Genomic DNA, 26,296 nt, shown 5'->3' with positions numbered 1-26,296 from the left:
TTTGTAGTGATTTTTTCCATGTCTTTGCCAACGGGATCTTGGTGATTCCTTTTTATTGAGATCAAGCTTTCTCAACTTTTGATTCCTAGCATTATTTATATGGATATTATTTTTTTAATGTAGTGAATATTTAATAATATCCTAAGTTGCTAAGTTTAATAGTAAGGCAAAGTTAAGTTTGGAAACTAAGTTTTGTGCTAAAGTTATGCGAAAGGAGTTTTTAATTATATGTTAAAGATACATTGAGTGGATACATTTAAAGATATGTTGAATGTAGATGAATTTGAGAAGCTGCTACTTTTTGTATTATAAGCTCTATAAATATAAGTGTTGCTAAAGGAACTCTATGAGAGTTTTTTTCATATGGGATGTGCTACCAGATTTTCTACAGGATGGAGCAAGATGTAAATCTCCATGTAATAGCTTAGAGCTTGAAGATTGTATTGTAACTATATTCTTCGTTGCTGAATAATACAATGGCTCTCTAGTTTTGGAGTGTGGTTTTTTTTACTTGAAAGGGGATTCCCACATAAATATATGTGTTCTATTTTCTATCTTATTTCTTTTGTTTTATGATTCTATAATATTGAATTTGAAAGCATGCATATTGTTGAAACTTCTTGATTTGACAAGATTTAAAATTCCAATCTCTTTCCTCTAAGGTTTTAATGTGGGAAATAAACTGTGTCTATTTACACTTTATGGCATAGTAGTATGTGTTTGTATTGGATACTGGATACACATACAAATCTCAAATGGATTTTCTGAGTTGTCTACCCTTCACTTTTTAGTTGATATAATAGTGAACATCTTTCACTAGTAATCTTCCAAATAACAATCATTTTAGTCTATGGCCTTTTCTAAGACATCTTCTAATTTCTGTGACCCCTCTTCTATATGCTGCCCCCCAAATAATCAATCTCTTATGCTACCTTGGATCTTCTATAGATTCAATTCACCTAGAAGCTTTCTACTCTAATACCAATTGTAAATTTGAAATCAGAGGCTTTAACCAAAAACACACAATGCTACATAAATAGAGAATGTTTCCAGACACAATAAACTTTTATTCAATTCAATGGATAACATCGTGCCTCAATGAGGCCTTTCCTGTGCAATATAAAACTCAGCGTACTTAGCATCACAAGATCTTTATATAAAGATAATTACCTCAAAAAAAAAAATTAGAACCGAATTTTTTTTTTTTAATGTATCTATCATACATTCTTAAAACTAATAGATAAACATGGAAACTATATTTAAATAAAAAATCTGTCACAATAAAACTACACGACATACAAAATGAATTCATGATGATTAGTCTCATACATTACTTTTCAATATTAACTTTGTTTGTGATCTTTATTAATAAAGCCATTTGCAACCCCGATGAAAACAATTGAGCCGTGACTTAGATTCATATCCCTATTTACAAATTAACTCCCCATATATTGGGACCATTATTGTCAACTTAACTAATATTTCAAAAGAAAAGAAGGAATGGGAATTGGACAAGAAACTTTATATCACCACCGTGGTAGAACATTAATTTTCACATCAGCACTGTGACATCAGGCAGAACATTAACTATGGACTCGCCTATAAATACTGAAATCCTCTCTACAATTTGCAAAAACAAAAGCATAGCTGTGCACAAGTGACTAGAGAACCATTCTCTTGGTCTTTTGATAAGTTGTAAAAGTATTTTGACACAAAAATAAGCAATAAGAGGAGGGTTGCAGAGCTAGAAGGCACTGTAGTTTTGAGAAAAGCACCATTTCTGGATGTTAAAGATTTCACAGCGAGCGCTGTAGATAGGTTCTCCGAGTTCAGGGAGAGAAAGGTGTTATTTCAATTGGCCAGTAGTGACAAAATAGATAATGGTAAGAAACATTATATATATCATTGAATAAAGTTCAGGAGTAGAAAATTTCAAGCCCATAGATAATATATAGGTAATAACATTTGTGGGTATTGCAGAAACAGGGTATGGTAATGTAAGCCCCCGTAAGGCTGAATTGAGTTGGAACACCCCCTCTTCTGAAGCAATTGTGACGGATACAATTCACGAAATCACTTTCTATTGGCCTCCTGAGTACGGTACTCCTGGGGCTATTGTTTTGAAAAACAGGCATGCTCGAGAGTTTTTTCTCAAGCATGTTTCCATTCGTGTCCCTGGTCAAGGGGTTATTAATTTTCTCTATCCTTCATGGATGGCTAGAGTCTGTTGCAACTTTCAAGCTGAACGAGTCTTCTTTGCAAATAATGTATAACACTATTTCATTGTTAAAATTTCTTTGCGAATAATGTATAACACTATTTCATTGTTAAAATTCTCCATTTAGAAAAGAAAAGATGCGATGAAATATGAAATGACTCTGGTGTGTTAGCAACTGCAGAGCTATCCTCCGGAGGAAACGAGAAAAGGGCTTAGGAGGTGGAGGAGAGAAGAGCTAATTAAGCATATTGAAGGAAGATGGCATGGGCAAGAGGGAGAAATGGGATCGAATTTATGACTACGATGTTTACAATGATTTGGGTGATCCGGACAATGACCAGAGGACAACTCTCGGCGGATCGTTAGATTTCCCATATCCTCGGAGATGTAGAACTGGCCGAAATCGCACAAGATCAAGTGGGTATTTATTTTTTTGCAGAGGGAGGGATAAATTTATATGTGTAACCGACTGAAATATATGTATCAGTTTTTTGCAGATGGAATGCTAAGTAGCATCTTGCCAGAATCCTTCTCGTCGGGCTTCTATATTGCGGCAGATGAGAGCTGGCCTCATGCTAGTCGTTCTGACTTTCTAGCCCATAACTTGAAAGCTTTGGTTAGAAAGTACTTAACCGATTCACAATTGCTTAAAGAAGACTTTGGCGATTTGGAGGAGGTTAAGCGGCTCTATAGCAGGGGACTTTCATCTACAACTGATCGTACAATTAGTTTAGTCAAAGAAGCTGTTCCCTTTCAGATTGTAAAAAGGATTTTGGATACTGAGGACCAAGCGATCCTAAGGTTTCCAAGACCTAATATAATAAGCAGTAAGTAAGCTTCAATTCATGCTTCATATAAAACCATAAGCATTGCAGTAGAAGCTGGGTTACAAAATCCTAAGCTCTCCTTGATGGTATTGTGACGCAGGGGATGACAATGCGTGGATGAAAGACGAAGAGTTTGCCCGTCAAACACTCTCAGGAGTCAATCCCATGATGATCGAACGTGTACGAGTAAGTGTATTTTTTTAATATTTTGGCATGTGTATGAGGAATTCACACAGCTTAAAAGTGTTATACTTAATATGTTGTTTAATGTTGTTTAATGTGTAGTTTAAGATTGATCGAAACTGTTGCATCTTATTTTGCTATATTGACTTGAGATAAGCTTCACTGCGACAGAGATTCCCCATTTTTAGCAATTTGAATGCACAAATTTATGATCCACAGAAGAGTTCCATCAATGCTCAACAGTTACATCCATACTTAGATGGCTTCTCGGTGGAAGTCTAGAAGAGGTATTTCCTTCAAAATCTTTTGATTCTTTGGAAAAATTATCATAGTTATGTTTCTCACAATTGGGATTTTCTCAGGCTATTAAATTAAAGAAGCTCTTTATATTAGACTACCATGATGCCTACATTCCCTACGTAGAGCGCATTAACAATCTTCCCACAAGCAAAGTTTATGCAACCCGCACCATCTTCTTTCTTCTCTGATGGAACTCTGGACCCTATTGCTATAGAATTGTGTTTGCCTTCCACATCTAAGAGACCTTGTGAGAGGCGCGTCTTCACTCCTGATTACGATGGAGAAGATGAGGGATGGTTGTGGCAGTTGGCCAAAGCTCATGTACCATCCAATGATTCCCGTTATCAGCAGATTGTCAGCCATTGGTAAGTAACTTCTGTCCCAACAACTGTATGGAAGCAAAATCTTATGACCCATTCAATTATTTTGAGGTTCATTTCATGCTTTCAGGCTCAGAACGCATGCAGTAGTAGAGCCATTCATCGTCGTCACTAATAGAAATATGAGCAAACTGCATCCCCTTCACAAGTTACTTGTCCCTCACTTTCGCAACACCATGGAAATCAATCGTCTAGCTCGGGAAAAATTGATAAATGCAGGGGGTATCATCGAGCAATGTTTCAGCCCAGGTCAACATGCAATGGAGATATCTGCCAAAGCATATGTGGGGTGGAGATTAAATGAGCAAGGTCTACCAGCTGATCTTCTTAAAAGGTAAAATATAATATTAAATTAAATTCATTTGTGTGATTGACTGTATTTCTAGGGGGATTAGTCTCCTCTTACTTCATCTCATCCCTTGTGTGATTGATTCTATTTATAGGGGAGCTCATCCCTTCGTAGTTACAGTTTGTAAGTATAAGGTAAAATAGGTTGGACACTAAGCTGAATTGTAAAGATACTCTTAACAAATTATAATTGATTTTTCCGTTTTTGTCAATGTACATTCCAATTAAACTCTTTTAATTGGATGCAATGTCTGATGGATGTATTTGTCTTGGTGTGTAGAGGCATGGCTGTTCCAGATCCAACAAATAAAGTGAATGGGCTGAAGCTTGTGGGTGAAGACTACCCATATGCAGTTGATTGGCTTGAAATATGGGATGCCTTGAAATCTTGGGTGTCTGATTACATATCACTGTATTATTGCAGTGACCAAGCTGTAAAGGATGATGAAGAAGTTGAAGAATGGTGGGAAGAGATAATAGAGGTTGGGCATGAAGACAAGAAGGATGACGAGGAAGGATGGTACGAGATGAACACACTCAGTGATCTGAAGGAGGGCATTACCACCATCATCTGGGTTGCCTCTGCTCACCATGCTGCTGTGAATTTTGGACAGTACGGTACGCTGGATTCATGCCCAATAATCCCAGTCTTACTCGAAAGCTTGTTCCCCGCAAAGGAACGAGAGAATATTCCCAATTCCTGGATGACCCAGAAGCATGTTTTCTCAAAACTCTTGCAGACCCTGTGACAACCACCTCTATCATGGCTGTATTGCAAATTTTATCTAAGCATTCTACAGATGAGGTTTACCTATGTCAGGGTTCTGCTTCAGAATGGGTTGATGATCCTCGAGTTGAAAAAGCTTTTCAGCAATTTCAGCGGAAGCTGTTGGAGATCGAGAGGAAGATTAAGGCCAGAAATGAGAACCCAAGATTGAAAAACCGATGTGGCGCTGCAAAGCTTCCTTACACACTATTATTTCCCAACACTTCAGATGACAGCAATATCGGTGGGCTCACCTTCAGAGGAATTCCAAATAGCATTTCCATTTGAGCGAGGATAAATAAGTTATATATTGTTTCTTAGCGTGGTCTTGTTTTACATATTGTCGTATATGTTAATTATCTAAGTCAAAAACTATTGTTGTTTCAAGTTGTTATGCTGCTATAGTTGTTTTATTTTGTACAGGCTATGCCTGTGCCTGCTGTAGAAACATCTACAGCAATGATGTATTGAAATTTTTACTGTTGTTGTTGTAGCTGTTTTTACAGCAGTGATAATTTGAGGTCTTTTCAGAAGTGATTGTATTGATCTTTTACTCAATATAAAAAAACTACTGGTTTGTATTTGTGTTCTTAAATTGTGGAAATTTTTTTTACTTTTATTTATTCTAAATAATCAATTAAAAAGAATTGTCACAAGAGTAAAATGAATGTATAAGGAATAAAATAAAAATATAGACAAAAATTATATTTTATTATTTATTGTGTTAATTTCAAGTGAATGTTTTGAGTATTTGAATTTATAATTTTGATATATTATTAGGAATTTAAAAATAGGGTTTGATAAAAAGAATATGACTTTCACTTAGGGAAGACTCTTCATAAGTGTTTATAAACATGTCAAGTTTTCCATTGTAGATTTGAATATTAGAAAGCAAGGTGAACAAATTGTTGAGCAAACACAACATTAGAGATTGAGAGTCATTGTGAATGCAAATGAAATGGGTGGCAAATGATGGAGAGTTGTGAGCAATTTGCTTCTACTCTATTAAGGTTACCTTCTACCTATTTCTAACATTCTATTGAAAAACATAAAATAATTATTTATATAATGGAATAAAAAATAGTAACAAAAATATTAAAAATATTGTCATGGGTAAGAGTTAAGTAAATATATAAAGAGAAAAATAAAAATAGAGACAAAAATCATATTTTATTTTATTATTTGTTGTGTTAATTTTGTGTGAATATTTTGAGTGTTTGATTTTTTTATTTTGATTTATTATTATGAACTAAAATATAGGGGTTTGATTAAGGAGAATATGACATTTACTTAAGGAAGGCTCTTGTTTGTAAACTTGCCAAATTATTCATTCTAGATTTAGATATTAGAAAGAAAGGTGTCAAATTGTTGAGGAAGAAAACATAAGAGGTTGATATTTATTTTAAATACAAATGAAATAGGTGGAAAAAGATGAAGAGGTTGTGCACAATTTTCTTTACTCTACTAAGGTCACCTTATAGACTATTTCTAACATCCTATTGAAAAATAAAAAAATATTATTTGCTTAATGGAATAAACAAGAGTAAAAGATTTCCATTTATGAAAAATAACTAGATTATTTTCTCTTTTCAATATAATACTAAAGTGTCCAACTCAAAGTAGATTGTTATCCTAGATTAAGCTATGTACTATGACTTAGATTTCAAAACTCAGGAAATCAAAAGTGAGATTATGCTTAGTGAACTAAGTGTCCAAGGAAATTTCAAGCAAGTAAAAAGATGAAACCTAGTCTTTGTCATTGAATAAGTTAGATACTGAGTTCAAAATTGATGATAAGAGAAGCATAGACGATTACTATGCAATGATACTACATAGTTGTGGTTGTATTTTATTTTGTAGATTTTCCCTCTTTATTGTAAAAATATATAAGTTGACAATACAAGTAGTTATGAACCTACAAAATAACAAGAGGGAACACAAATAAAATATGAGGAATATATTAAAATGATTGATTTAAATAAATTAATTAATAAGATTGAAAAGAGTGAAGATAGCTAAACTAAAAGTCGATGCGAACTAGATTTAGCAAACCAAAGTAGAAAAAAATTGATTACGATTGTTTGAGAGTTTACCAAAATGGTTAGGGCCTATTTTTGTTCTTCAATCTCCAATGAGGAGCTAATAGAAATTTAGCGTCTGATTATCTTTTTTGCCTATGGAATTGACAATAATGTGATAGAAAAAATAAATATAAATTATTATGAAGGAACAAAGGTGATGGAAAATAAAAATAGTGCCAATAAACATGAGTAAAAAAATATTTAGATAATTCAAATATGCATTATAAGAAAGGGACTTTAAAAGAACCTCTTTGACTCTCTTGCAAGAAAAATAGTGAAAAGGACTTAAGAGGAGAGATTTTATTTTGAGGAAGAAAAATAAATCTCTCTTATAATGAGAGAGTGCATGACAACTTGAGAATAAGACAAGGAGAGGTAAACTACAAGTTCTTGTAAAAAGAAGAGAAAAAAATCTCAAGAAAAGAATCTTCCACGTGAGATGCAATAATGGAAAGACAAAGTATTATTTTTTGTTGAGAGATAAATGAAGCAATATGAAATATAGGAATTTAAAAATAAGAATAAAATTACTAATTTTAACAATTTTAAGAATGAATTAGAAAAAGAAATTGTTACCTCATCATGTGAGGTGGAAAAAAATAATGTCAAGGAATTTTCTTATTATATTTAGTTTCAATACAAAAAAATCTCATGAAATTTTCATTGAAAAAAGTGAAAGAGTACAATCGTAGAAGCTGATCAAACACAACATATATTTTATTGAGAAAAAAGGAAGAGGAGTTTGACAACTATGGATCTTTCATAGAAACACAAAAAATAAAATCCTTTTAGTATAATGTAATCATAAACCTATAATAAATATAAAAAAATAAGTGTTAGTGGAATATGCAATGAGGTTGTGGAAGATTAATGCCAATAGAGTAAGAAGATTGTATTGTGGAGGTTAAACAGAATTAATAAAAAGATGTAGAGGAATGTATGAAAGTCTAGAGAGGAAACTCAATATATTTTTATGAAAGGATTGAAGAGAAGAGTAATTGAAAATTGTTCCAGTTTGTTATCATTGATATCAACCCTCAATGTAGTGTTGTCATTAATATCATAGTTGCAATTGCATATAAAACTATGATGGAGATTATTGGACGTGTTGTCATGATTGGATGTCCATCCTCCATTGATGTTGATGTCTATACTCAATATGTTATGAAGTTGTTATAATGAAATGTTATGTTAGAAAAAAATGATTTTTTGATGTTTTTTTTTTTTTTTTAATAAAAGTGGATGAACCACTAAAATTATATTAAATCTTTATTTTTATTTATTTTTACATGGTGTTTGGTTCAAGGACTGCTGAAGGGAAAGAACTAGTAAGAAAACCCTTCAGTATTGCTCAAGAGAACATAAGCCTATCTACCCATTACAAAGGCCCATAGGCATCCAAAATAAAACCCCCCAGTTACATAGCCAAGCACATTAAATATAAAGGAAGTTGTGAGAGCCAATCTAGAAGAGAACATCCCAGAATGAAGCCAACGATGTCTAAGCATAAGCCGTGCCCTCACCCCAATAGCCAATATGTCTATAGAACACATGAGTCCAAGGCTCTGAAGAGAATAAAACACAAAGCCAGAAGGGAACCAAGAATAAGAAATCCTGACAGCGCAAAATGGTGAGCAAACATATGCCCATCCAGATAAGAAGCAGAGAAGGATGATGAAAACCCTCAGGAAGAAGGATGAGACCAATCCAAAGAATAGTCCACAACAAAATCCACAAAAGTAACAATAGAATAAGAAACCCTCTGCACCACCATATTAACTGCTCTTTCCAATTCCTCAGAAAAAAGCCACCATCCATCGATTTTGACAAGAACTCCCATAGAAAACAGAGCATTTTGTGTTAGAAAAAAAAATACAAAGATATAATGAATGCCATATCTATACACCATCCAGAATATAATAGAGAGCAAGATAACTGGATCATAATTATCTTTCCATCATAAGAGAAAACGACGAGCAAAAGGCTGCTCACCCAATGATGAAATTACCTCATACCTCACAACAACCCCAATCATTAAAGCAACTCCCTAAGTAGAAGAACAATCATGATATGAAATGATTCAAAAGAAGGACCAATTCTTGTTATTATGATACGAAAACCCATGGCAAAGGCACCCACTTCCGACCATAAAGAAAAATGATTACCCAAAAAAGCAAAGGATCTAATAGATATAACTTAGCAAACCCATGCCTAGCTAATAATTAGCATGATGTAGCGTCGTAAATTGTACGCACTTGCTAGGGTGGTACAATTTCACACCTAGTTTAGCACCCGCCTTGGCGCATTTTGTATTTTGCATTGCATTTCCCCTTTAGCACTTAATTAATTAAATTAATTAGGTCTAAGGTCCTATTTTATCATCTCCTATATCATAAAGTTGGGCCCTTTCATTAAAGTGTGCCCTTTTCATTTTATTCCTCCAATACACCACTTAATCAAAAACCCTAATTAAGTCCTATTTCGAACTTGGGGGCTTGGTTTCGGGGTCAAAACATCTCAAAATCACCTGTAACTTTGGGATTCTCTCTAAAATCATCATATCCGACGGCCCTGAAAATTTGGTGAAAAGTTGTCGGGACCATGGCGCCCGGAGTGCACATGGTCCCGGACATTTTTCCCGAAATTTTAGGAGCGCAATCCAATCATAAAATAAAGCTTAACCCCAAGAAATTGGTGGGATATTCAATCTCTAGGTTGGCCAAAAGTCGAAATTAAGACCTAGGGTTTCATATATAAGAGCTCTCTTTCTTCATTGGAAAGGATCCGATTTTTGATTTTCAGGACCTCATATGCAGCGAAAGAGCAGATCTTTGAAGACTTCAACAACATTCAACATCCATCTATCAAGCATTCATCAATTTCATTCATCTATTTAGGGCTTGGAAGACATTGAAGAACAATAGGAGATTACCGACTGAAGATTGGCTTGTACTCCTCCCTTGAGGGTTGGGTATGATTTCATGTTGTTTTCATGTCTTTGCATAAGCTTCAATATATCACTTATTCATGCTTTAGATCACTTTGCATCTTGATTTAGAGCATTTACATTATCATTTACAATCAATTAGGGTTTACTTTCTAGGTTGCTCTAGTTTGCTTTCTTGCATTTAAGGACCTTGCACACACACTAGGTCTGCACACACAATACATTTTACAATACAACTTGGCTATTCGTGGAGGTGGAAATCATCGAAGCGGGGGTTTGACTAAGGCAAAACCCTATATAGCTACCCAAACACCTTTTCAGACATAAGTGCAAGTTTCGGGACTCGGACGACGCCGCAGGTTGCAGATCCGGGAGAAGCAGACAAAGACAGAACTTCACACCAAGTTTCGGAGCAAAAGACCAGGACAGGGGCGTGGGGTGCCCTGGTCCTACCAGGACAGGGGCGCTGGGTGCCCTGGTCCCTGGGACAGGGGCGCTGGGCGCCCTGGTCCTCCTGATAGACAACATTTTCAGCATCTTTGACAACTTTTCCAGAGTGCAAAAACAGCAGTTTCCGGAGCAGTTTCAGGGGCAGAATCAGGACAGTGGCACCCGCGCCCCCGTCTCGAACATTTTCAGTCAGATTTTAACTCCAGGTATGCATTTGCATTCTTGTCTTGTCCTTGTGTTTACAGCTTTCCATTGTTTAAGTTCAATTCTGCAATCTTGTTATTAGTTCATACTTGCACTTTGGGGTTAGGGATTGAACTTGCATCATTTGATCTTCCAATTTCAACAAAGGAATAGAAATCCTAATAGGTAGCCCGTGGCTCTCTCTTTCACAAGAAGAAGTAGCCAATTGTGTGATACCTCTAGGCTCTTTCGTATTCCGTAATGTGTGTCAAAAGGTAGGATTAGGGCATGTTAACCTAGTCTCGCTTTTTCCCCCACACACATGAAATGAGTGGAGATGAATAAAGGCTGGTACCAAAATAGTCCCCAAGATATCAAATGGAAACTGAAATATCCATCAACAAAGATATCCACAATAACCAAGCAAGCAACCACATAGGATAAATAGAAAACAAAACAAAAGCCCATTCAATACCAAAATTGTCAGCCAAACATAAGTTGCCCCTCGCTCATCCATACTTAATGAGGAGCTACTACCAAATATAGCTACAATAGAGATGCTACCATAAGGCAGGACAACATCCCCCTTATAGCCATATAGGGAAGTGAAAAACCACACAAGGCAAGGAGATGGGAGAGGATACTAGCATAAAGGGAATCTCAATCCAATAGGAGAATCTACAACAATCTCTTTACTCCATGAGGAAATTCTACCAGGAAATGTCAGCAGCAACGATATTGTCCCAAAGACCAACACCTTCACTAGAGGCACTTATGAAAGAAAACCACACCAAGTATAGAAAATAAAGAAGGTTCCTAAAAGGAAGACCTACTAAGGAAGAAGCTTCATGCAAGAAACAAGAATGTCTGAAGGACCAAACTCTAATAAATCAGCACCCTCAACAATAGACTTGTTCGCTAGAAAATCCACAGATACATTGATCTCCCTGAAACAGTGAGAGATATAGAAAGTGGAAAAGCCTTTTAATTCCAGAAGAATGTGGTCTAAAAAATATTGAAAATGCCAAGAGAGACATTTTTTGGCAACAACTGTTTGAAAGACCAGCATTGAGTCTCCTTCAATAACAATATCTTTAATGTTTAATGAAAGAGTGAGATCAAGCCCAAAGGACAAAGCCTGAAACTCAACCACATTATTGGTACCCTGACCAATATATTTTCCCACGGCTTTGATGATCTTTGAAGAATGATAAAAAATAATTACTCCAACACCAGACCTTCCCGGATTCCCCTTAGAAACCCCATCAAACTAAAGTTTGAATGAAGGGAAGGGAGGAGGACTCCATTTAGCCATCTTGCGTTTAACAAGAGAAGATAGCCCATCTAAAATAGCTCCATGGGAAGGCATCAAATGAAGCAAAGACTGTTTCCAAGTGACCCAATTATCCCAATGTGAAAAAGACCCGAGGTGATCTAATTTTTTATGGATGAAAGAAAGTACCACCTCACTAATGGAGGTTTGGATTTTACCAATTATATTAGTCAGGTTGGTAGATTTATGTTTGAAAATTCTAGAATTCCTTTCAAGCCAGAGATTCCAGACCACCAGAGATGGGGAGACAACCCAAAGAGATGAATAGAACGAAGAGGAAAACAACAAGGGCGAGGTCATGAATTGTGAAAATAGATTTGGACAAAGAGCAGAAGACCATCCAAGCATACCAAACAACCAATACCAACACTTAGAAGTAAATGGACATAAAAAGAAAAGGAGATCCATAGATTCCATAAAATAACCACCAAAAACACAAGGAAATACTGTTGTAATCCCAAGTCTGTCCAATCACATCCCAGTGAGGACTTTATCTTGGACTGCCAACGAAGCAAAAAACCCTGCCTTTGGAAGACAAGAAGGATGCCAAAATAGCTTAGTAGGCCAGTAGGAGGGTGAAGAGGACTGAACCAAAGAATTAGACCCATCTTTTACTGAATATGAACCTACAACATTCTTAATCCAGACCAAGGAGTCCTCCTTATTGTGAAAAATTAGAGGTCTTTAATGAAGCTCTTCCACAAAGGCAAGTATAAGATCGTTATCAATAGACTAGGGAGGGATATCCTTCCATTTAGCCACTAAACATGGACCTGAGGAAATAATGTTAAAATAATTTGCAACAAGAGGCCCCCAAAGTTTCAATAGAATACCAGGCAAAGAGGACCAGTCACGAATAGCTGAAAAAGCAAGATGCCCATTCCAAACTTCATCCCAAAACTGGGCCTTTTTCCCACTATGGACAACCCAAGATAAATTTCGTAAGACAACCTTCCTACAAGAAACCAAAAAGTTCTAGAATGCCGAACCCTTTAGAAGAGATGTAGCTGTAAAAATCCTTTCTCTGGATGCTCCCCTTAAATACTTAGCGAGCATCATGGAAACCCATTTTCTATGAGGCTTTGCATATAACTGTCATATCAATTTCACCCCCAACACTTTATTCTGAATAGCTAAATCATGAATACCCACACCCCCCAACTCTTTGAGGTGACAAATATTGTCCCAAGCAAGGAGAGGGATCTTCTTTCTACCTCCCACGTTATCATTCCAAAGGAAGGACCTAAGGGAAAAATTAATGTCCTTGATAACTTGAGAGGGAGCCTGCAGGATAGACATCAAATATGTAGGGATGACATTCAAAACTGATTTGATTAAAAGGATCTTACCAGCCATCATAAGCCACTTGTGGTTCCAGGAGGAAATTTTGGAGGTTATTGAATGAACAACTTTATCCCAAAAGGAGGCTTTTTCCGACCCCAGAAAGAAAGGAATGCCCAACTACATACACAAAAAATTCCCTACTTGGAAACTCCAAAAGCGGACGAGTTTGTCCCTAACTAGAGGGGAGACATTCACAAAAAAGACTTTAGACTTCTGATTATTAACTTTTTGTCTAGAAAAAGCAGCATAATCAGAGATGATTTTCTTTATAACTCGAGCTTCCCTCAGAGAGGCCACCCCAAACAGAAGCGTATCATCAACAAACAAGCAATGAGATTGTGGAGAAGGGAAGCCATCCACTCTGATACCTGACCATAAACCAGATGACGTAGCATTAGAGATGGCCCTACTTAATTCTTTTGCCAAAAGAATAAACAAAAAAGGAGACAAGGGATTCCCTTGCCTAATTCCCCAGGAGGAAGCAAAGATCCTTGAGGGAGAACCATTAATCAAAACTGAGAAGCGACCAGAGGATATACATGAAAACACCCACTTGATCCAACAATGCGAAAACCCCAAATGATACAAAACAGCCACAAGGGACTGCCAATTAGCACGATCATAAGCCTTAAGCATGTCTAGTTTAAGAATCATGGGTGAGACCTTTTGTTGAGATATGGAGTGCAGGATTTCATGAGCTAAAATGCACCTTCAGATGTCTCCCGACCAGGCACAAAACCACCCTGTTCCAAGGGAATTATCCAAGGAAGGAGCCTAGAAAGCCTAACCGAAATAACCTTAGTAAAATTTTTATATAAGGTGGTACACAAGGCAATAGGATGAAAGTCTGAAAAAGCGCTAGGATTATCCACTTTCAGAATAATAGCAATAAGAGTAGTATTAAGCTCCTTCAATATCGACCTATTTCTTCTGGATTCCTCCAAGGCTAACAGCATGTCATTACCTATAAAGTCCCAACACTTCTGAAAGAATAGAGCCGTAAAACCATCCCGGCCCGGTGCCTTTTCCGGATGCATGGAAAATACTATCTCTTTCAGCTCAGCCAACAAGAAGGGGACCATAAGCATCTTATTATCTTCTTGAGACACTAATGGGGGAATCGAGTTCACAAACTCATTATCTACCGCAACCGGTTCCACTGTAAGAAGAGACTTAAAGAACCTAACAGCTTCGGAAGCAATATCATCTTCATCAACTAGACTATTGCCATTAGAATCAATAATACAGGAAATTTGACTGCGAAGTCTCTTAAGCTTAGAAGAGGAGTGAAAGAATTTAGTATTTCTATCCCCTTCGAAGAGCCAAAGGTCACTAGACTTTTGCCTCCAATAAGATTCTTCCCTAGCCAAAATCTCACTCAACTAAAGATTCAGTAACTTAAGCTTATCATACAATAAAGAGGACATACCTGAAGCAATAATGCTCTTATTAAGCTGTTCAATTTCTTTCTGAATCCTGGCCTTCTCTCCAAAAATATTCTTAAAATGCATCACATTCCAATCCTTAATCCTTAACTTTAAAAAGCCCAGTTTCTTAACAAGCTGAAACATTCAAGACCCAGGAAGAAAAAAGGAGTTGAACTCCACCATTGTTTTAGTGAAGGTAAAAAAGATCGATCCCGAAACCACGTTGGCTCAAACTTAAAAGGTAACTTCCTAGGAGCCATGTCCTCAAAAATAATAAACAGAATAGGGAAATAATCAGAGCTAGTAAAGGGGAGAATTGAGGAAACAAAATCCTGACCTGAATTGAACCAATTTTTTGAAACCAAAAAGCGATCCAGCCTTTTAGAGATTTTACAAAAGTCTCTTCACATGTTGGTCCATGTAAATGGCCCGTTAAGAGGTTTACAATCAACCAAATTCAAAGAATGAATAAAGTGGCAAAAGTCTGATATAGAATGTTTATTAGGGATGATTCCCCCAGCCTTTTCATCCAAACTAGCAATTGCATTAAAATCCCCCCAAAAAATCAGAAAAACATTACGCAGAGGAGTAGCAAGGGAGACCAAAAAATCCCAAAGGTTTCTTTTTTCTAAAACCCCAGATGGTCCATAAACATTAAAAAGTCAGAATTTTAAATTTGATATCCTACTCTTAACTAAATCAAGCATCTAATTGGATGAGGAAGCAATTAATGAAAAATGCACACTAGAATCTTTCCAAAGGACTGCTAGCCCGCCTAAAGCACCTAAAGAGGGAGATGCACAAAAATTCCATACTTTCCAAGAAGAGAATAACCTATCAGTAGATGATAAATTTAACTTAGTTTCTTGCACCAACACCATATCACACTTCATTAAGTCCATTTGTGACTTAATCAAGCATTGTTTGTTAGGGGCATTTAAGCCCCTAACATTCCAAGATGTAATCCTCATTGGTCCTAAGGGGAAAGATCAGCTCCCCTCGAAACATCCAAATAAACCGGAGAAACTTTATCTGCCAAAAAAATCTTATGAAGACTTCGCTTAGAAGCCAAGGCTCTTGTAAGTGGCGGACTAAAGGGTTTTTTTGATCTTTTCTTTCTGGAAGTCTCCAAAGAAGAAAGAATAGTTGTTTGAATTCCCACATCAATTTCTAGCTTAGTCTTAGCCTGTTTGGGCTTGCGGCCTCTTTTTCCTGGAGTTGACAAGGGTGAGGTAGGGGAAAGAGTGGTTTGAACCAAAGGAAGCCCGTTAATGATCAAAGGAGAATCCACGAGCGCCCTATTTTTTGATGTTGTTACCCTTCATTTTTAAATTATATTTCTGCACTTGTGGAAATTCAAGTCCTTGTTTATTTACCATCCCCTTGTTTAAAAAAATCCTGCCCCTAATTAAGTTGATTCTCAGACCATAGTCGGTTGTTCCTATCTTTTGAACCCAGTCGACAAGTTCATCCATTCCGAAACCACACGATCGCCTGACATCTCCTTAAGCATTGCATATAAGTTATCAGTCACGTGGTAAAGATGCTCTTTTTAGTCGGCTGGTCACAGCTTCTTTGATCTTTTTGTATTGACTATCACCAATTGTTCAATGGTTCAACATTTCGCCGATCACCCGACTCAATGAGATTACTGCTTCTCAAGACGCAGTATTTTCAAGACGTCAGCAAGTATGGCTCATTAATAACAGAGAGAGAGAGTTAAAAGAATGGGAAAGTGTACTAGCACAATTTTTGCAGAAGAATGTTAGTGGATATTGATGAACTGACTAGTACCTTTCACCCCAGAATTAAATGGAATTACTGCCACCTCTTCTAAAATTCATTTATCTTAGGAGTAGCTAGAGAAGACATAAGATCTTCCACAAAAAAAGGAAAACCATGGAAGTGTCGAGAGAAATGTTAGGCTGAAAATTTCTTTCTTTCTATTGTTTCTTAATTTGGAGTGAGAATTCTTCTAAGTTGGTTAGTGCAAAGGTTTCAGAATATCACTCGTGAGCATGCATAATAAATCTCCTCTCTATGTCTTGCAAGCTTGTCCAGTATCAATTGGAATTCTGGAAGCTCTTGTTAATTGTTTACTGAGTATAAAATTCAAATTCCAAGGTTCCCCAATGCCATGCATAATAGAAAATGGTCTAGATAATGTGAAAGATATAGATATGCGAGATATAGGCCTTCAAGAAATCTTGAGAAGAGTGTAGCAGGAGACCAGTTCTTCTAGTGGTAAGAAAATCGTCGAAAGTGGGCTTGTAAGTGCTGGAAGTTTCTCACCTAGTGTCCCATGCCCAGAGTTAGTTATTTCATATGCTAATAATTATCACCAAAATTCACAAGAAATTTGAGCCTTTAATGGCTCTGTAATTGCAAAAATTAATTCCGAGGATGTCTCACAACCATTAAGGATGCCCGACTCAGAGCAACATGTGAATGTGTCTATTAACTCAAGTTGGGACAATTTTAGTGATAGAAAGACTGGTGTTTGAAGAGCTAGCTAATAACTGAGAGGAAAGACAAGTCTAGGCTCCTTGTTAGCCTTAAGAGATTCCATTTCAAAGGAGAAATCGTCAATGTGATCACCTTGTTGCATTGTGTTGTGAGAAGTCCTGAGTCTGATGAATTCTAGAACTAGATGTGTCAATTCATAACGATAATTTCTAGTGAGAACCAGTACATAGATTGGGCCAAATTAATGGGCAAACATTTAAATGAACAATTGGTCAATTACAGATAAAGGGCATCGCTCCACATGTGCTCCTTGTTGATTTACATTCTTGCCAATAAAGAGGTTGTCTGGCCTAGTCTTGAAACCCAAGGGTCTCTCATGGTAGATACACCTATGTTTAACTATTTTACTCAGTTATGGAAAGAAGAAGGGATGAAGTATTTCCTCCACGTCAATGATGATTTCTTCTGGGTCATGGTTAAAAAGATTGAAGGGTCACTTGAACGAAGAGTTTCTACTGAAGCTGCAGCCCTGGTGACAAAATATGGCAGCTATTACATTCAGTTTGATAGATTCTCTTATATCAAGATAGGCGGTTAAGAAAAGGACCCATTAAAATTGCTAAGGTATGTCTGCGATTACTTTGTTTCCCTAGAGGTTTGTCGCCAAATGGCGATAGTTAATGTAAATTATATCAACATGAGGAAGAAAGGGTATTCCCTTCCTATTTCTCTTTCTAATTTTTCATGCAAAAATAACGAAGCTACAACAAGTGTAGAGAAGGTTTTGACAAAATTCAATTTTCATTGTTTTTCTCTGACCCCACACTTTGACAGCAAAAACTTTGTCGAAACAAATTTTTATGGAGGAAACGTATGTTAACACCGACTACAACTGGGAGGATTGTGCAGATGAAAGAGAAGTCCAGAGAAGAGAATGGATGAGGCTAACGATAGACCAGATTAGACCCTTTGATTTATCATTACCAATTTCTGAAGATGGGACAGATGATGGCTCAGAAATGATTGATGAAGCCAATTAGGATGTTGCCTTCAGTCTTCTTCCCTAGTTCCAGTGGACTGAAAACAAGATAAATGAACATGTTGGTTCTTCTACACCAAAGGGAATTCTGAATAGAGATCAAAATGCATCTCAAGGCCCCAATATCTCGAAAGTTGCAATTAGTACAAAATCTACTCTCTAAAGAGCTAATTCACAGTCTGGGGGAGATGGGGAACAACCTAAGAATAATAGAAGGCTAAAGGTCATATGTGAAGGAGATGCAGCAGTGTTATCAAATGAGAAAACAGAAAAGAGGATAAGTGTTCCAGTGCCACTGTCAACTGAAAAAATGCCAACCCTTGCTACCACTGCCCTAGACAGTGACTCTCTCATCTTCAACTAGATTGGTGAGGATAGTGTTTTTAATTCTTTCTTTGGTAACCCTGACCCTCCTATATCAGGTGAATATATGCCACCTAATTCCTTTTCTCTGCCAGTTGCAAATGTTAATGCTAGTTCTTTTGTAGTAACCTCTCCTTCGCTGAAAAAGGTTGTGGAGAAGATAAAAAGATATGCTCTCATGATAGATACCGAGGTTGACACAATTGCCAAGCTTTTGCAAGATATGCCTAAGCCTAAATAGGCTAGGAGAATGTCAAGAATGGTTGCTAACCTTGCTACGGGCCATCGGATTTTGGAGATTGTGGATCCTATTGGTGACAAGGATGAGCATGGGGTCACAAAAGAAGAGTTTAACTGAAGCAAAATTGATATGATCCCTTCAACTCTCAAGGGTGATATTTATCATGCCAAATTCTCGGTGAGCATGCTATCGAAGAGAGTCAAAGTTGAAGAGTAGAAAAATGCAAAGCTACAACTTGGCAAGTAAGTGTTTTGACCTCTTTCATTCAATCTATTTTGCAAATAAATGGTTAGCCAATAAAGAATGTTCCTAGCATCACAATAGAGGGCTTAACTTTGATAAGCTAAAACAAATCAACAGATGTCAATCTCTTACTAAGACAATTGATGAGTGGGTAGAAAATCTTACTCTTAGATGTGTAAATCAGCACATGAGAGTCTATACCCAAATGTTATAAAAGATGAAAGCCTTAAATGCATATCTACATAACGTTAAAAAAGAGAATAGCAATTTGACAATAATCTTTAAGGAGCTATAGGAGATCACAAAAATTCATTGAATCATTCTAGTTGTTGAAAGGATTATCAATGATTCAAAGGAAAATGAATTTGTAGCCTGGATGGATATGCTTGAATGGAACTTATTCATGCTTGAAGAATTGGATACTAAAATAAGAAAGACTTTGGGCCAATATCATATCAATTTGAAAGATTGAAGAAGCAACTTCATAATCTTAGGATTCAATGTTTTCAAAGAGGACGAAGAGAAACTGCTTGAAAGCATTGAGGTTGGAAAATGTTTCAAAAAAATGCTTGAAGAAGAGCTATTTTCTATAGATACAGTGAATGAGGCATCATTGGAGACGGTTGGAAATATGGTAGTTTATCTTCGAATTTTCAAAACAAAAATTTCAATAAATATGTACAATAAGCTGATAGAAGCAAATCGGATGATAAGTAAACGGAAACAAAGAGTCTATAGCTAATGGTCCAAGTGGTAAGCTATTGATGCCAATCATCACTAAGTACAAGGCTTACAAAGTAAAGCTGCAAGCATAGACAACACAGATGGTGCAGGTAAACGTGGTAGGAAGAAGCTTGAGAAAAAGAACAAGCATGAGAAGAGGAAGTGATAATCATAAATTAATTCTATTTTCATATGCTTTGAAGGATTTCATTTCATCTTCAAGGAAAACTTTGGTTCTGGAGGGCCATTTTTTTAATAAGAAAGACTTATAAATAAATTATCTTTAAAATGTTCTCAAAAGCCGTTATTTTAAAATGACAATTATTGGACATAGTTATAAATTTTAAGGATGTCGTTAAAAGGGGATACTTTTGATATAGTGGTTTCCATTGATTTTAATGGAGGTTATCTAAATGGGATTTCTAAGATCATGAACTTTGTGTTATGATTGATGAATGGTTTGTTCTTTTTATGTTGGATGTGCCACTATTTGGATATCTTACTGTGGGTGTAAGAATAGAGTTAAGTGATAAATATATAAACGAATACATGTCATGTCTTATTTGTGTATCATGTCTTATTTGTGGTCAACATAGATGTTATCTTAATGATATTATATTAAGATGAGGATTAGAAGTATTGAGATGATGATTAGAAGTATTAAGATGAGTATTAGAAGTATTGAGATGATGATTAGAAGTATTAAGATGAGTATTAGAAGCATGGTGATGAAGTGGATATGACAATGATAGTCTTGTGCATGCTACATGCTATTGTTCTATCTCTATTATTGCTCTTGAGTGAGAAAATGGTCCTACAAGGTTGTTTTGGCCTCTGGAAGTTAGTAAAGTGTAAAATTTTAGGAAGGTTTTATGAAGATTGTTGGAGAAATTCCGAGCCCATGAAGTTGCACACAATTCAAAGGGTCAACCAAGAAACTATCTAGCCACACACAAGAATGTTGCAACTTGAGCAATAAATAATACTTGAGATCAAAATGATATTCTAGACAAGGACTTGCTATGAATTGATATATTACAATGTACAAATTAGCTTTCTTATATAGGCAAGTGATGAGGGAGTAGTTACAACTACCCTGTGACAAAATTAAATGCATGAAACTAATATGATAACACCTAAGATAACTAACATGGACAATATTAAATGATTGCTTCATGTGACAACTAAGCTATCCTAAGTAAACTTAATTATAGTAAATAGAATAAATCTATTTTACTACAATGCCCCGCCTTAAGTGCAATTTAAGAAGAAAAATATTATGCAAGACTAATTGTGAAGATGCAATATATGGGTCCCAACAACTAGGCCATGTTAGGTACCCATGCACAAAAAATTATGCAACTAATCTCCTACAAAGGGAGAAAGGGAGAAAACCTCATGTGACAAACCCATTAGGAGGAACTCCATTACTCCCCATACTAGATGGAGAAGTCTAAAGAATATAAGTGCCATCATCATCCTCAATGAAGTCAAATGTATACACCCTTGGTAGATGATACAACCTACCCACTATAATAGGAGTACCATTTGCATCATAAATGTAAATTACATTTGTAGTGAACTCAATTGTGCTACCATCCTATATAAGCTAGTAAAAGTAATAGTAGATTATGTCCTATCATAGGAACATGAAAGACATTATGAACAACTATAGCACCGAAGTCAACATCACCTATTGAAGCAATTGGCACACATTGATTACTTGCAATCAAGAGCATAAGATATGGTGGAGGACCTAAATAATATTAATCATGATGTTAGCTAAATTAGAAATGTGTTCAGGTGTTCTTGAATCAAGAATCCAAATAATGTCCCTAGGTGTATGAGTGGTAATCAAGGCATAACTTTGTTTCTTGAGCAATTGTCTCAACTCATAATTTTTCTTCTTGAAGAAAGTTTGTTCATCATGTACAACCTTCTTGCAAAAAACATGAGGGTTTGTCCTTATTGAAAATCCCATCACTGTGCCCAAATTACTTATAAAGAGAACATTTGGGTCTCTCCTTAGAATTCATCTCTTTGGAAGAGGGAGTTGAAGTGTCATTGGATTCTTTCTTAAACTTGTTCATGCTCTTCCCATTTCCTTTAGAGGATTGAGCCACTAAAGCACAATTCTCTTAGGAAGAGCATCCATCTGAACTAACTTGGCTTAGTCCCTAGTCAATCAATTACAAAACTCCTGAAAAGAAGGCATCTCATGATCTCCCCCCCACAACATCCATAGTAGAGTAGAAGGTAGAAGAAGACATTGTAAATGGACCTTGAAGCTTGGACAAGATCAAGAAAATATACTCCTTGCCATATTTTTTATAACCACACCCTTATCAACTGTGATAATATCAACTTGAACTAGGCAAGAAAATCTTGAATTATGGGAAATGCATCTAGAGTGAATGAGGTGAGATCAGTTTTAAGCTGCAAGATTCTAAATTGGTTGACCTTTCCATACAACTCTGCAAGATTATCCCACACCTCTTTCAGTGTTTTACATTCGGCAATATGAAAGTAAAAAATATTAGACATGTGAAATTTGATGACTCTTGTCGCCTCATCCATCTTGTTTTTGTGAATAAATTGCTCAAATGCCTTAGTGAATTTAGGTTGGTCTTCATCGAATAGTTTCCAAAGACCTTGTGATTGCAACAACTATGCCATTTTGAGCTTCCATGTGTGATAAATATGTAGAATGATTAATTCAATCCTTGGATTTGACATAGTTACAAGGGCGCACAAACGTTAAAAAAGAAATAAACACCCCCTAGAATTCATGTTTTTACAATTCCCAAATGTCAAATTTGGCAAGTGAACAACAATTACTAATTCGACAAATGAAAAAAATAGTGCTTATGAAGCTGGAACAATGCACTTGAATGGACGAGAATGGTTGGTAGGGGACGGTTGATGAGGATTGACTGGAGTTGAAAGTCGTTGGTTCGAAGGATAAGTTGGTCACAAAAACAACTCCAAATATTCGCAGCCTTTTGAGAAAATATCACATTCCAAAAAACAAACTGTATTGTTGCAGCCTTGGAGCATTGTCGTAGCCAAGAAATGATTTATTGTATATTTACACCCTCCTTATAATGACTTCAATCTCCTTTCAAAACAAATGCAACCACCTTGAATTTGGAAGAACATTGCACAAATAATCACTGATATCAATGATGACTCAGCCAATCGATATCACAATATACGTTGCCTCTATCAACTATATTGTTGCCTTTTAGATCATTACTACCATCAGGAATAAAGGCCCTCAATAACAATTGCGCCACTATGTATATGCTCCAAAATCATTCTCCTCTACTTAATATCGTTGCTCTTTATTGAAGGTATCCATCAATGGTTATTAGATCTATATGCAAAACCTGTTGAAAATGTGCACCACTAATATATATTATCGCTGCAAGCGAACAGACTTCAACCAATGCTGCTTAGAAATATTATTGATGTCCAATAAAAACAATGCTGCTCCAATAAGATGGCTAGTGAGAGAGCTATCGTAGCTCGTTATCGATGCAACGAAAAAAATGGGCTTCCTTTAAATTCAGCTAGGAAAGAGTTAATATCTTAGCCTTAAATTCCACCAATAGTGAAAAATCATTGCAGATCAAATTGATGAAAGTTATGCATTGCAATAATACACTGGAGGGAAAAATATCTCTCCACAATAATGATCGCTGCTCCAAAAAGGATGTCTATGCTACAAACATGGCTGAGGCTTAATAATATATATCGTTGCTCACTGATTAAAGCCTATGCCTCCAATCAATATTGAAAATCAATGACGACTAAAAAAATTATATCGCAGAAAACGAATATCGTTGGCTGGAAAAATTGAAATAAATCACTCCTCCAATTGTTGCAATTATGGAATTATTGAGAGATGGAAAGAGGAAAATGTTGCCACAATTATTATAATAGATTGAATGGAGGTGACTATTAAAGTTCTTCTTCTTTTTCTTTCTTTTTTTTTTTTGAGTTTTCAATATTGGAATGAAGTCAAATCTACAAACACGGTTGTGGGAGGTTAATTATTGGATCTCTTATTACTGTTCAATTTTTTTTTGAACATGAAGGTAATTTGTATGGTTGAAGCTCTGATATCATGTTGAATAAATTATGAGCCCATGAAGCTACATATACTTCAATGGATCAACCAAGAAAGTATCCAACCACTCGCAAAAATGTTGCAACTTGACTAATGAAGAACAATGGAGATTAAAATGAAATGCTAGACAATAACTTGCTATGAATTGATATATTAAAATGTACAAATGAGCTTGCTTACATAAGCAAGTGATGAAGAAGTAGTTAACACTACCCTATGACAAAATTAAATGAATGAAACTAATATGATGACACCTAAGATAACTAACATTTATAATATTAAATGATTGTTCCATCTAACAACTAATCTATCCTAATTAAACTTAATTATAGTAAATAGAATAAATCTAATTTACTCCAACACCCCCCCCTTAAGTGCAACTTAGGGAGAAAAATTATTATGCAAGATTAATTATGAAGATACAATATATGGGTCTCAACAACTAGACCATGTTAGGTGTCCATGCACAAATTAATCATGCGACTAATCTCTTACAAATGGAAAAAAGGAGAAAACCTCATGGGACAAAAGTCCTCTACAAAAAAGAGATATGCAAGATATATATAAGTGTAGCGTCGTAAATTGTACGCACTCGCTAGGGTGGTACAATTTCACACCTAGTTTAGCACCCGCCTTGGCGCATTTTGCATTTTGCATTGCATTTCCCCTTTAGCACTTAATTAATTAAATTAATTAGGTCTAAGGTTCTATTTTATCATCTCCTATATCATAAAATTGGGCCCTTTTCATTAAAGTGTTCCCCTTTCATTTTATTCTTCCAATACATCATTTAATCAAAAACCCTAATTAAGCCCTATTTTGAACTTGGGGGCTTGGTTTCGGGGGTCAAAACATCTCAAAATCACCTGTAACTTCGAGATTCTCTCTAAAATCATCATATCTGATGGCCCTGAAAATTTGGTGAAAAGTTGTTGGGACCGTGGCGCCCGGAGTGCACATGGTCCCGGACATTTTTTCCGAAATTTTAGGAGCGCAATCCAATCATAAAATAAAGCTTAACCCCAAGAAATTGGCAGGATATTCAATCTCCAGGTCAGCCAAAAGTCGAAATTAAGACCTAGGGTTTCATATATAAGAGCTCTCTTTCTTCATTGGAAAGGATCCGATTTTTGATTTTCAGGACCTCATATGCAGCGAAAGAGCAGATCTTTGAAGACTTCAACAACATTCAACATCCATCTATCAAGCATTCATCAATTTCATTCATCTATTTAGGGCTTGGAAGACATTGAAGAACAATAGGAGATTACCGACTGAAGATTGGCTTGTACTCCTCCCTTGAGGGTTGGGTATGATTTCATGTTGTTTTCATGTCTTTTCATAAGCTTCAATATATCACTTATTCATGCTTTAGATCACTTTGCATCTTGATTTAGAGCATTTACATTATCATTTACAAGCAATTAGGGTTTACTTTCTAGGTTGCTCTAGTTTGCTTTCTTGCATTTAAGGACCTTGCACACACACTAGGTCTGCACACACAATACATTTTACAATACAACTTGGCTATTCGTGGAGGTGGAAATCACCAAAGCGGGGGTTTGACTAAGGCAAAACCCTATATAGCCGCCCAAACACCTTTTCAGATATAAGTGCAGGTTTCGGGACTCGGACGACGCCGCAAGTTGCAGATCCAAGAAAAGCAGATTGAGATCGACCTTCCCACCAAATTTCAGAGCAAAAGACCAGGACAGGGGCATGGGGCGCCCTGGTCCTGCCAGGACAGGGGCGCTAGGCGCCCCGGTCCCTGGGACAGGGGCGCTGGGTGCCCTGGTCCTCCTGACAGACAGCATTTTCAGCATTTTTGACAGCTTTTTTCAAAGTGCAAAAACAACAATTTCTGGAGCAGTTTCAGGGGCAGAATCAGGACAGTGGCGCCCGCGCCCTCGTCCCGAACATTTTCACTTAGATTTTGACTCCGGGTACGCATTTGCATTCTTGTCTTATCCTTGTATTTACAGCTTTCCATTGTTTAAGTTCAATTCTGCAATCTTGTTATTGTTTCATACTTGCACTTTGGGGTTAGGAATTGAACTTGCATCATTTTATCTTTCAATTACAACAAAGGAATAGAAATCCTAATAGGTAGCCCGTGGCTCTCTCTTCCACAAAAAGAAGTAGCCAATTGTGTGATACCTCTAGGCTCTTTCGTATTCCACAAGTGTGTGGTTGAAAGTGAGATTAGGGCATGTTTGCTTAGTGTCACTTTTTCTCCTACACATTTTGGTGAACCCGGCGTGAACTCCAATCTTCTCTAATTCTGATTTATGTTTTCAAATTT

The 26,296-nt window shown here is 36.3% G+C and overlaps 2 protein-coding genes and 1 long non-coding RNA gene across 3 annotated transcripts in view; 2 read left to right on the top strand and 1 right to left on the bottom strand.

The window, feature by feature from the left end:
- The window catches only part of LOC131033421 (linoleate 9S-lipoxygenase A), a 42,408-nt gene extending 36,865 nt beyond the window's left edge, over nucleotides 1-5,543 (top strand). Inside the window, 5 exon segments of the mRNA XM_059220154.1 lie at nucleotides 3,591-3,709; nucleotides 3,711-3,893; nucleotides 3,979-4,242; nucleotides 4,537-4,871; nucleotides 4,874-5,543. Coding sequence (XP_059076137.1) covers nucleotides 3,591-3,709; nucleotides 3,711-3,893; nucleotides 3,979-4,242; nucleotides 4,537-4,871; nucleotides 4,874-5,310 — 1,338 coding nt within the window. The 3' untranslated portion in view covers nucleotides 5,311-5,543.
- On the top strand, nucleotides 2,920-3,516 carry LOC131033467 (uncharacterized). The gene is made up of 3 exons (XR_009103619.2): nucleotides 2,920-3,045; nucleotides 3,146-3,231; nucleotides 3,400-3,516. It is a non-coding gene; the product is annotated as an uncharacterized LOC131033467 (long non-coding RNA).
- Nucleotides 5,544-13,477: 7,934 nt separating the features above from the next.
- LOC131875389 (uncharacterized mitochondrial protein AtMg01250-like) lies at nucleotides 13,478-14,014 on the bottom strand. Its single transcript, XM_059219499.1, has one exon. It carries the CDS (start codon nucleotides 14,012-14,014, stop codon nucleotides 13,478-13,480), a length of 537 nt encoding a protein of 178 aa, XP_059075482.1.
- Nucleotides 14,015-26,296: the final 12,282 nt, after the last annotated feature.

Source organism: Cryptomeria japonica, chromosome 4 (assembly GCF_030272615.1).
Source record: "Cryptomeria japonica chromosome 4, Sugi_1.0, whole genome shotgun sequence".
Classification (NCBI taxonomy): Eukaryota; Viridiplantae; Streptophyta; class Pinopsida; order Cupressales; family Cupressaceae; genus Cryptomeria; species Cryptomeria japonica.
Note: the sequence above shows the minus strand (reverse complement) of the source record. Positions and strands in the feature narration are given on the sequence as shown.